The sequence below is a fragment of the Poecilia mexicana genome, unplaced genomic scaffold, assembly GCF_051168715.1.
Source record: "Poecilia mexicana isolate PSO_F unplaced genomic scaffold, ASM5116871v1 scaffold_8, whole genome shotgun sequence".
NCBI classification, from domain to species: Eukaryota; Metazoa; Chordata; class Actinopteri; order Cyprinodontiformes; family Poeciliidae; genus Poecilia; species Poecilia mexicana.
The window spans coordinates 10,752,887-10,765,628 of NW_028263377.1; the positions used below are offsets into that span (position 1 = coordinate 10,752,887).

The 12,742-nt window shown below is 37.8% G+C and overlaps 1 protein-coding gene across 1 annotated transcript in view; it reads right to left on the reverse strand.

Annotated features, from left to right (window-relative positions):
- The window catches only part of grin2aa (glutamate receptor, ionotropic, N-methyl D-aspartate 2A, a), a 50,872-nt gene extending 38,544 nt beyond the window's left edge, over window positions 1–12,328 (reverse strand). Inside the window, exons 1-3 of the mRNA XM_014981400.2 lie at window positions 12,231–12,328; window positions 10,905–11,333; window positions 1,352–1,466 (exon numbers count right to left, since the gene is read on the reverse strand). Of these exons, the coding sequence (XP_014836886.2) occupies window positions 1,352–1,466; window positions 10,905–11,333; window positions 12,231–12,328 (642 nt within the window). The remainder of the gene's footprint in view (window positions 1–1,351; window positions 1,467–10,904; window positions 11,334–12,230) is intronic.
- Window positions 12,329–12,742: the final 414 nt, after the last annotated feature.

Consider the following 12,742-nt stretch of genomic DNA (forward strand, 5'->3'; position numbering starts at 1 on the left):
AGTCCATTACAACATCTAGAAGAGCATGCACAGTGGCCATTTATCAAACCGCCTTCCACACACTAGTCCTTTAAGGAAATCCATAGCCTTATTTTTAAAAGAGGTCACTGATCGACGACGAATTCCTTGATAAACAAAGTTTCAAATACAATGTTAATTGATTCTTCCTGGGTTTGCTGTGCACTAGTTTTTTTTTTTTTTCTAAGATAACTTGCCAGTTTAAGTTTGAGCATGAGGTAAAGAGATTTTATGTGTTGGTTTCTGAATGTACTGAAAGAAAGTGAAAATTATTATAGAAATTCCATCCAGTTTATGAAAGCATTAGGCACAGAGACATGAAGCCAACAATTTAGCACCCTAAAGTGTAATACTATTGTTGGCCAGTAGAGGTGACCTTCCTTAACAGAACAAAAAACTGACTAAAAATGTCCACTTATATTATTAAAGCTTGATTAGCCAAATATATTCTTCGCACAGTTGGTTAATGGCAACTTGCAGTACTGTCTGTGCTCTTAAAACAATAAAATTAATGCCCTTCAAGAGTCTGTCCCTTTCATCTATTTTCTCACACTCCCGCCATGCATGTAGACATATTTAGAATTTACACATATTTTCATATTTACAAAGTTGTTTTTTTTTTCCCCCCCAAAGATGAAAAGATGCTACATATTTTGAGAAACTCTAAGTTTCTGTCACATGTATTAGGTAAGTGTACCATTGCTATGCCCCGGTGCGTATATTGCACGTCCACATCCAGTCAAGATGAGATTAATAATTCTTCATCAGCACGGACAAAGCTTCTGCATAATAAAAATATGAATCTAAATTACATCAATTTACTGTGAAATACTTGCATAAATAAATTTCTGATAAGAAAGCAATCCGTAGCAGCGTGCTTCAAATGCAATGCTGAACTGGTATTTGGGAAGTTATTGGAAATTTGCATCTTGTACTAAATGTAGTCTGTTTGCTGGTAACACTTTCATGCTAGTTTTTTTTTTTTTTTTTTTTTTTTTGTGGAAATAAAAATAATACTTATACATTTACTAGATTTACGTAAAACAGGTTTATCCCATATAAATAACATTTTAGCTTTAATAGCACTAATCCAGTGGAGGTTGACACTTCTTGATGAAGGGTATAAGACATGCAACAGGAAATCCAGCTTTCTCCAAGGCACAGGCAAAATTGTCAAATAGCCTATTATGCAAACGTTCAAACTGAACTCCAGCAATGTGCATGTGAATGAAAAATGGCACCAAGATTGGATAATGATGTTTTGCATAACATGAGGTGAGAACTGCAGTGTGCAAGCAATACTAAGCCGAGCGAAGATACATGCGGGCCTTACCTTTTCCCACTCTCTCTCTTTATTGAGAACAATGACAACAAGCTTTGGGTATTCTTGGTAGCCATCCTCTGTGAATGACAAGTCCCTGCCATCCCATGTCACGTTCATCATGTACCTGAGAGCGAAAGGCGCAGATGATTAAGAGGGGGAAGGGGAGAGGGTGAGAAGGGCAAGAGAGGAGGAGGGAAAAAATAAGCAAAAATTATCACCTGAAACATAAATTTACTGTCTACAACTTGTGCATTTTGCTTGGACTATCAGTATCTTTCAAGATTAAAGGAATTAAATAGTTCAAAAAATATGGAAATAATAAAAAGCCATTTTCAAATAAATATTTAATAAAAGAAAGAAAAAGCCATCCAAATTATTATGGGCATGTGAGAAATATATATGAATGTCCTCGTTAAATGATGTATTAAGTGTGACAAAATTTTATTTTATTTTTTTACTTTAACTTCATTAGACAAATCCAGGCCTCTTTGCAGTCTGGTCTGTGTAATCAAGACAACACTTAAACAGAACCTGTCTGACTGCATGGAGATCACAAAAAGAAACAAGCCCAAATCTAAAGACATTCAAAAACAAATTACAAACAAACTTGTTGACATCTAAAACCCAGGAAAGTGGTATGGAGACTTTTCTGAGGTCAGTCGGAACAACTGTGAAGCTTTTCAGAAGGGTCCAACCAACAAAAATTACTCCAAGAACGTCACAGAATTTATGATTTCAAAATGCAAAAATGTGAACTAAACCACCGGAGGCCACATAAACCTGGGTCAAGGTCAGTGTTCACAATTCATCAATCAAAAAAGACACTGCTGACCAAAAGACACTCTTTTGAAAGGTCTGAGGCTAAAATCACTGCTGACCAAAAACTCACTATAATCAATCAAAAACATTTTCATGATCCCTCGCAAAATATTATTTAGATGGGCAGGAGAAAATCTGAACATTTTAGACAGAGTATGTGTTGCTAAATCTGGCATAAACAAAATTTCAAATTGACAGTCAAACATGGTGGTGGTGTCGCAACGGTCTAATGCTGCTTTGCTTCTTCTGGACCAGATTGACTAAAAGTCATTATTGGAACCATGAATTTTGGTCTTAAGCAGAAAATACTGAAGCACAATCTCCTGTCATTGTGTTATGGCTTTGAAATGTAATAGTATTAGTATTATGCAGAAGTTAAAATGATCTGAATAATAATAATAATAAAAAAAATACAAACAATAAAGCATAAAAACCAAACAAAGTTTCTAGTTCTGGAGGGGCCTAATCAAAGTCTAAACTTAAATCAATTCGGGATGCTAAGATATGACCTTAAACAGATGTTTCGTGATTTAAAAATCTGTCCAAATTAAAACAAGGAGAGCGGGGCCAAAACTCATTGCCAGTCATTACAAACGTTTAATTTGCAAATGTCACTGCCAAGGGTAACACAGCCAGCCAGCCCGGCTTATGGGGCAATTACTTTTTCACAAAGAGCCAAGTTGGTTTGGATAGCAATTTTGTAGCTTAAATACATTTAAATCAAAACTTGAAATTGCTTTTTTATATTCACTCAGGTTATCTTTGGCAGTTATTACAATTGTATTTTGTGATGTGCACAAAATTGAATAAACGTGTTTTAGGGCAAATCATTTTTCATCTACTGATTTATGAAAGTTTTTTTTTTTTTTTTGGCCTTTTGATGTAAAGCAATAAAAAAATGTGGATGTTTTCATCTGAATGAGAGTGAGGATTCCCTGAGATTGATGTATTCCTAATCTGACAGCATGTACTCAAGAATGACATCTGCACGGTGGCGGCTTACAGATAGGAAGATTATTGATCTAACTCAAGAAATATGGGATTTATGGTTAATCTGTGGTGATAAAGGTGACTCTGCTGATAATTAAAGAATTTTATTACCTTATTTCCACATAACATGTTGTTTTTCCTGTTAATTTGCCCAAAAATGTTTTCTTTTTTTCATTTATTTTCCCCTTTGGTTAAATCTCCTGAACTCTGTTAGTAAATTTGGAAAAAATAACCAACTAGTCAACTTTATTTCACAAAATCACTTGACTTTTATCCACATATTATTCTTTACCTACACCCACGTAACACACAGATTGTAATGGTTGACCCATATGGCAGGTCACATTAGCTAAGATGGAGGGCAGGAGGGAGATATTCTTGGGTCCACACAGGCTCCACATTAATCACGACTGTCCTTCGCCACTCCGTCTCCTTTACTCCCTCTGTTGGCGCTCGTGTACGACACAGAGGAGTTTGCTCCGATTTTCCTTCCTCCTCTGATACGTCTTGAGAACAGGCGACGGGGCGGACTTCTAAATGGAGCATGTGGCCCAGAGTGGCGGTACAAAGCCACAGAGGAATGCAGCAGGTGAGGTGTTTCATGTAGGACATTGTGCAAAGGACTTTGGTGCAGTGTCAAGCTGGCAAGAGTCGCAAAAAATGTTTTTAAGTCGAATGGAGAAAAAGAGCAGAAAGCCATCAGAAAAGGCTTGCATGTCAGCTTTAAGTGTCTTTGCCCAGTGTGTTGAGATGCTTGTGTTCTTAAAGACTTGGAGCATTAGATTCATAGTCTTCAGTTTGTGAGTGAGCAGTTAAATATTTTGACATGAATTGTCCCAAAAAGACTCTGTGCCATACAAAACATTCTAATTTAAATTCTAATTTAAATTAATTTAAAACTACCTTTCATCCTGCTTAGTTCATCAAGTTCATCCTTTGAATTTCAGCTAATGTAACACTGAAGTTGTATGCTTTTATTGAATATATAATAGAGTGCTTATGTAGGACTCCTTTTCTGGCAAAGGCCCGCAGAACAGGTGGACCGACCGGGTGTTGCTAGGATACGGACACAGACTTAAGTGTGTTTGTTTCAAACTGACCCCCATCCAACCTGGATGAACATTTATTTCTGCTCACACATAAACACAGACGACCACGTCGCACACCTGAACAGCACTCCATGTCGCCCCATTACTTCTGCCATCTACACTGAAGTGATTGGCCAGTTTTTGATTTTTTTTTTTTTTCTTTGTTTTGTTTGTTTGGTTTTTTTTTTTTCATTTTCCAACCATCTTCGTATCTGTAACCTCCTTATTCTTCAGGGGGAAGGAAGACGGTGCAGACGTGGGGAGACAGCAAAGATGGAGCACCCACAGGAATGAGAATGGGTTGGAAGATGAATGAGGCCGAGTGAAAGAGATGGAAAGAATGCATGGCAGGAGAGGAAGAGGACTATCCTTCAACAAGGTTGGGGTAAAAATATCCGCAGAGTTATTTCTTGCACCTTCCTTCCCATTTTGGCGTATAAGTGATTGTAAAAAAGTGAAGTGGAAGACGAGCGGGTGGGGGCAATAGTAGCAGAGTAAGCTTAGCATGAGACAGTAGACAGAAGAAGGCCAAAAAAAAAAATTCTGAATTTGTGCTTTTCACCCCATCAGTGATAATTTCTGCACGTTTTCTTCTTGTAAAAACGCCACACGTGACAAACAATAATAACTTTACTAGGTAGACATGTTTTTTCAGATTTAAACATTTAATTTATTAGCAACACTTTTTTTCTACATTTCAGTGAACTTCACCCCAGCACCACATTGCTGAAGCAGAACAAGTCTGAACTGATTTCCAAATGAGCTCAAACTAAACTGACTCCCTTTGCACTGTGCTTACTTACATTGAGTTGCATCCCGTAAAAGTGCCTTGATATTATTTTCACGATGTCAGTTTATGAATTGAACTGACAATAGAAAACCCATTTCAAGTTGTGGTTTACATTACGATAAGAGCTTTGCATTTCATTTGAGGCAGCGCTCCCGAAGCGCGGGGTTCTCTCTACAAGGATGATAAGATGATCTGCGCAAGGCAGCGTGCGTCAGCGATGGAGACATTTATCCTTGTTAAGACAAGGGGTAGTCAGAGCAATGATGTATACTGTCAGAGCACTTGAGATCTATGAAGCCCACGAATGCACGCGCTACGCCTGTGCGAGGGAAACAAAAGAGAATCTATTCAAACGCAAGACAATCCAAAAAGCTTTTATCCGTGTTTACAACGCCAATCGGCTGTGCGATCATAGAATGGTGACTATTCGAAAATGTATTAAAAGCATGTGTTTAAGAGGAGTTTAATGACATATCCAGCTCACAAGATTAAAAACAAAACAAACAAAAAAAAAAAAAAACGCAATCTTGGTTCAATTAAACTGCTTTTGAGAAACTTTATGTTTCCGTTTGCAAAATCACAGAGAAGGGATTCACAAAACCGCATTAGCGGTTACAATTAGTATCACTTTCCTGCTGTTCTTTACAAATTCTATTGATTTCCCACAGAAAGAGGCAGAGATACTAAAGTTTTTTTTTTTTATTTCTGTCTTTTTCTAGTCTGAGCAATACACAGTTGTGTCTTTGCCACATCTGTTTCTGTGCACTGCTGATCAGATGGCTGGAAGAAGGTCATCACACTCATCCCTTCCTTAACAAGAAGGACAAACTTTGTCTGGAAAAATTCTGGATGCCAAAAAATCTTCAGTCGTGACGAATGGAGTCCCATACATCTCTCCTATTACTGTAACTAACGCCGTCTTAAACATGAGCTCTAGAGCCGCGTATTTCTCCCTGATGACGAATCAAGCTAATTGCAGCTGTTTACAAATCTGCTGTTTCTCTATGAACAGCAGAAAGGCCAACATGTGCGATATTGTGCGCAATTTATAAAAGTGCTACGAAAAGCGGCACGCAATATGCTTCATTCGTTAGAATTGTTTGAGCTAAATTTATTGTATTTTACTGTTGCAGTGAGAATTGCAGTATGCTGGTTTGTTTTGTTTGTTCTTACTTTCTCCTGCCAGCTATAACGTACGGTTTCACGAGGGACTGCCGAGAGACAACAAGCCCAGTTTTCGAGGCGAGGAAGTGCAAAAAATAAACAGCGGTGTCAGAGCAGGGATATATTCTCTTACTTATGACAAAGGTTAGCAGAGTCACCGCCGTGGAGGTTTCTGTACCTGCTGTGTGTGTTATAAGAATTCAACATAGGCGCCTTTATTACACTGAATAAAATCAGCAGGTGTTGTTCTGTGTTTCCCCTGTGAGCCTGCTCAGCAGAAAATTTGGCATAAAAAGTAAACAAGTGCTTCCCCCCCCCTCTTTTGAAATGCTGTTTTTTTTTAGATGAAACATTCAGTTCATTTTATTTGCATTTATTATCCTCAATCACATTTACAGATGAAAGGTTTTTCTTTTATTTGCCAACATAACAATATAAAACCACATCTGTCTCAAATTAGCTATTGTTTTCATTTTTATAAAAGTATCACAAATACATAGTACGACTACAAATAGATCCTGTTTACAAAAACTGATTGTTTCATTTCATTTTTTTTTTTTTTTTAACTTTAGGTCCATCTCATGTGACAGCGGCAGCTTCTGCGTGGAGTGTGTGCGCGTGGGTGTTTGTGCTCGCTCAGTTCTAACCGTCATACATCACAGCGAGAGACTGAAATTACCTGTCAGAACAAAGTACTGCCACCACACCTCTTCCACGCACACACTCACACACACTGGTAAATAAGTGCTAAAGCCTTTTAAGGCACACTGTTCAAAACGGCAAGGTGAACAGAACACTGTAAATCTGCCACGAACGAACACTCTCTTAACAGGGGATATTTCTCTTGTTTCCAAAAATGCACACACACACACACAGACACACACACACACACACACACACAACTAGAGAGACTCACATACGCATTTTATCTAGAGCACAAGCTGTCACTTGTTGTGATTGGGTCACTGGCCGGCTCTCTTAGTTGGTCATTTGTCATTTGTCTCATATTTCTTTTCTTAATTTTAGTTTTTTTTTATTACTCTGCAAAGCATATTCATCTCAGCTGTCACAGTGCAAGGAGAGTGAGGAAAAACTTGACTAAAAGCACAGGGTGCTGAGGGCCTAACAAGTCAATGAGACAACTAATTTCTCTGTCATTTCAAATCCATATTCCCAACCAAAATGAGTTCCCATCAGTTGTTTTGTAGTCATTTAAAGCAGCAGGGAGTCTGCAGTCTTGGCACACAAGCGCATTAATTGCATGGTAAGGACTACATCACCTTGGAAACGCATTCAATATGTACATTTTGATATCTTACAACCAGAAACATCAATGGCATTTATTATAATTCCATGTGATAACATCACAGAGAAACATCATTTTGATGAGGAAGGAAAGTTATTATATATATATATATATATATATATATATATATATATATATATATATATATATATATATATATATATATATTATTTTTTTATTATTATTATTATTATTATTATTATTTACAAAGAAAAATATAAAAAGTGTGGAACATATTTATATTCACTCTCATTCCACACAGCATTATGCACGTAGAGATAAAACTGTAACATTGATCACGTCTGACACTGACCTCTGGATGACTTTTGGTAAACTACAGTGTCACAAAAGGTTAAAAGGTTTAAGGTTTGCTTTGCATACTTTTGCAAAGCAAAAAAAAAATAGTTAAGGCTAATGTCATTGTTACATTTTTCATTGAAACAGATTTAAAATCCAAAATACCGTACATGCAGACTTAAAGATACAGGCCATCTGCCTACCTTTCTTTGTGTGTGGTTAACTACGTCTCCCTAATTCCCCTGACAGAAACTGACGTCTAACAGCCCACACCGGCCCATTGCCTCGACCTAGCATTGACCAATCATGTTTCTCATGTCCTGCCCCCAAAGCCCTATTGGCTGAACCCTCTCACCCACAACGTAACCATCTGTAGGCTCTCATCACCTGGCTAACAACCTAAGGCAGCAGAGAATGTGGAACACAGAGTCAGCTGGCTCTGAATATTTGGCATTTCCCCATCTGTGTGTGTGGGTTTCCTGAGAAAACCACTGATCTGTTAGCTTGGGACTGATGATTATGGACCAACTGGAGTATCCATTATTAAACTGTCTTTCACTTCAAACATATTCTTTGTAACTATGGACAAATAATCTATGTTTATTATTAGCTCTATACAATAATTAGCATGATATGTAAGATGATCATCTACATATTTAAATATGAGATTCACCACTAGTAAAAGATTCAATTATGAAGACAATGACAAGTCTCCGTCTGAATGACTCCAAACTATGAATCTGTCTGATTAGCCTAGTCAAAGTCAGGACCTAAATCCAGATGAGACGATGTGACGCAACAGACCTCCAATGTGGCAGAATAGGATTTCTTCAAAAAAGCGTGGGCAAAAGTATATTGACAATGACGTTAAAGGCTGACTGACTGTTACTGCAAGTTCCTGACAGAACTTATTAAATTTGGGAGACTTTTTGACGCAATTAATTTATCGGTTTTCCTTAACGAATTGATGATAATTTGCACACTTCTTTCGCATTAACTTGAATAATTGATGTCTAAAATATAAATCTGTTTTGTAACCTGTAACATTTAAGCATGAATGAAACAGGAATAAATAAATGTGTAAGTAGATTAGTAATTTTTTGCATATGTGCAACCGAAACGTAACGGAAAGGCATTTCTCACTAAAGTAGTCTCTAAAATAGATGCTAGAAAAACTTTCACTTTAACAGGATTGGAAGTGCACATGACTGGCCTTGCTTGGTAAAAGGATAAACTTTTCCCCTGGTTTCAAATGTAAGATCCATTCCAGTGTAGAAAGAGAACCTTTCTGGTTTTGTTTTAGTTAAAAAAAAAACAACAACAAAAAACACTCAAGCTTGATTATTTATATGCATTAGTATTCATTTTTCACACATGGCTGGGATGTAAACACAGGTTGTGTCTCTTCCCCCGCTGCCAGATGGAAAACCAGACAGAGCTGGCAAAACCTGCAGCATCTCCCACTGGCTGTTGGGGGTTTGAGCGCAAGGAGCGGGAAGTACAGACGAGGAAATGAGATATGGAGGAATTAATGAGAAGAAGAGCAGAAGGACTCATCAAGGAGCTCTTCAGACTGAGAGCACACTCATTTGTAGTGGCTTCCCACTGTTATCCCATCTCAGTTGCTCCTCTGCCTCACTCTTCACCAGCTAAATCACAAGCTACCCCTTCGAACTCCATCCACGTCTTTTTTTATTATTCTCTCCTAAAGTTAGACCCATCGATCATATGCTCAACAGTGATTGCCTATTTTCAGAAATGGCTCATTTATGTAAGACTGACAAACTGACACACTTTAAGAAAAAAACAGACAATAGAGCACGTCAAACATTAAGGCTATATTCACTGTGATTTCTCTTATGTTAACTTAACAAGCAATTTTTCACTGAAGCGTTTTGCATTAAGCAGCTCGGTTTGTTTTCTCCTAACAGGGAAATCATTGGCATTTTATTGGCAGCAGCTCTGGGATCATTTGCGATTTTCAGTTCCCATCTCTCCGAATCCGACTTCCATTTCATATCCATCAGCATATACTGCATACAGATATGCATAACCACTGCACATACTGCAATATTTCTTGTAGTTAACTATTTTACTGAAAGTTGTACATAAATAAACATGAAATGCTCACATCTCATGCACTGACCATTCATTATTTTCTACATCAGCTACATTAATTACAGTTCTGATGACGTGGGTAGTTCTTATTCATCTTATTTACATAAGATAACTGCACAGATTTACGACTGTTTTACACCTGAGAATAAATTATTGAAGTGAATATACGTGTATAAAGGAAAAGTAGTACACATTAATATGAGAAGAAGCCCGTATCCGTCATATACAAATTTAGAATAAATAGTAAATCAACAATCTGCTTTCTTTAGACAAACCTTGTGAATTCTACAATATTTCACACTGTTTAATAAATTTGATTTGGGTTGTTTAATTCAGTGATTCTTGACTGCTTTTCCAGACATATTTGAAAAAAAAAATAATAAAATGGATTTTTCAGTATAATTTAATAAAGACCAGTAAAATTTATAGTGAGAAATAAATAGGATAACCTCTCTTTTGTCTCTACTTAATGTGGCTAAAATTACACATATGCTTTGAAAATGAGTTGCTCAAGAAGTATGGATTTTTCCTATAATTGGTGGTTCGCTGGTTCAGGAAACCATCTATCTGTCTCAGTCACAATGTCATGGTGTCACTGGGCAAGACACTGCTGGTGGAGGTCAGAGGTCAGAGGGCTGGTGGCACCAAATGAATGGCAGTCTGCCCCAGGGCATCTGTGGCCACAACGTACCTTATTACCAGTGTATGAATGTGTCAGTAAATGGGTGAATGACTGAAGGAGTGGCTAAGCGCTGTGGAGTTCTCTGACTTTACAAAGCATTACATAAGTGGAGGCCATTTACCTTTTACCAATGTCACGTTTGAAGAGACTAAAGCAGCAAAAGAAGGAAACGGAACTGCCAAGATCTACTATGATCAATCCACAGTCTCATGTTTCAGATATCTTTCGTTGTTGCTGCACATAAACTAAATTAAATTGAGTCTACGCAATATTGTGAATGCCAAGGAAGAGCCATTAAAAATACTTACTTGTGTAGTGCGCTGGGCGGGAGCTTTGATGTCTTTTCCATCGGGCCGTAACAGGATGTCTTGGCCTCTGGGATGTCACCGTACTCCACCAACATGGCTGCCGCGGCAGACGTTATGATCCCCAGTCCGTCGCGAACGCGCGCCTCCAACGGGTAGTCCCAGTCGTCGTACGACACTGAAATCATCCCCGACGGAAACGCTTCCGGCGTTATCTCGGGGTTCCCCGTCGTGAGCGACGGCACGATCCAGATGTAACCGAATCCAGTCAGGCCCAGAGAGCGAGCCTCCTCCAAGATGTACACCGCTTCATCTTTGGAGCAGTAAAGCAGGACCACCGGAGACTGGACCTTCTTGAGCATGATCTGAGAGCGGCTGTCTTCCTCCACGGCATCCAGAGTGATGATATTCTGCAGGTCCCAGCCCACAAAACTAAGGCGATAAAGGGGACAAGAGCAAAATGTTAATATTTAACTAATAGATGATTAACTGTGCTCAAGTGTTGGCTGTGGCAGCCATAATTACCCATTATAGTTGATATCGCTGGTCATTGTGGCAAGACTCTTAAGAGGTGCAAGGTGCTTATTGTCAGGGGAAATATATTAAGGCTAAATGGAATGTCAATATTAAAGTCTCTCCTTTAAAATGATTCTGAGGAAGTTTTATCCCATAGAGTAAAAGCAGCATCTGAACAAAGTCGTTACGCAACTCTGAAAGGTTTGAAATAGTTTTCACTGTGTCAATTACAGACCAGTAGCCAACATTAAAAACCAATTATTGGCAACAACTTAGACATCATTTCTCTCAGTTGTTTAAAAGACGAGGAGTCACCAATATTATTTAAAAAATGTTTTCACAGCATTGAAACAAAAAAAAATAAAAATAAAAATAAAAATAGCATGCTATAAATGTTTTCATTTAAATGAGACAATAAATAATTGTTCCAACTGCTAAAAATGTGCTAGATATATTTATATTGATGTCACCTTTTGCATCTTGTTATTGTAATTTGGATGTGCGTAGGAATAAGTAGATGGTTACACTTATTATTTTTAATCTGATTTGATTCCAGTACATATATATATATATATATATATATATATATATATATATATATATATATATATATTTTTTTTTTTTTTTTTTTTTTAAGAGGAAGCACCAAGCAGTTGCATTTGCTGCCAGGTTGGAAAATTATGACATCAAATATCTCAGCACTCAATTATTCCCAAAATGTTGCACATATTGATCGTGTTGGAACGGTTTAGATATGTTTAAAAGAAGTTTAGGATTTTGGTGAACAAGTAAATATAAAGTTAATGAGCTTACCTGTTGTCCACTGTAGTTTTTAGGATGTTGATGAACTCCTGGTATCCAGGAAACTTCGACGTGACAATTGAGAACACATGCCAGTCATACTCTTCCATGATGTTCAGCATCAACAGAGCCTCCTGCTGGATGGAAGCACCAAACTGGAAAAATGTCGACTTCACATCCTGTCAGTATGAGGGATGGTGAGGAAGAGAAAGGTGGGACAAAGAAGAGGGGCGGGGGTGGTTGATTAGTTTGAGTAATCAGTTGTATTTTGGTTTCATCTCCCAAATTAATCCACAAGGTTCATACTGCATCACAGAAACATCAATCAAACGCAGAGCATTTAAAAGTTGGCACAAAGTGGGTACACACACTCCCCAGCTCCCTCAGCCATACACATAAAAAAACACAAGCAGAGATTGAAAGTAATAAGCTTCCTGTGAAGGAAATATATGGACGAGGGGCTCCGAACAATTCAATTAAGACAAAATTGGATTGGTGCGGTACAGACGGGCTGCAGAACTCCA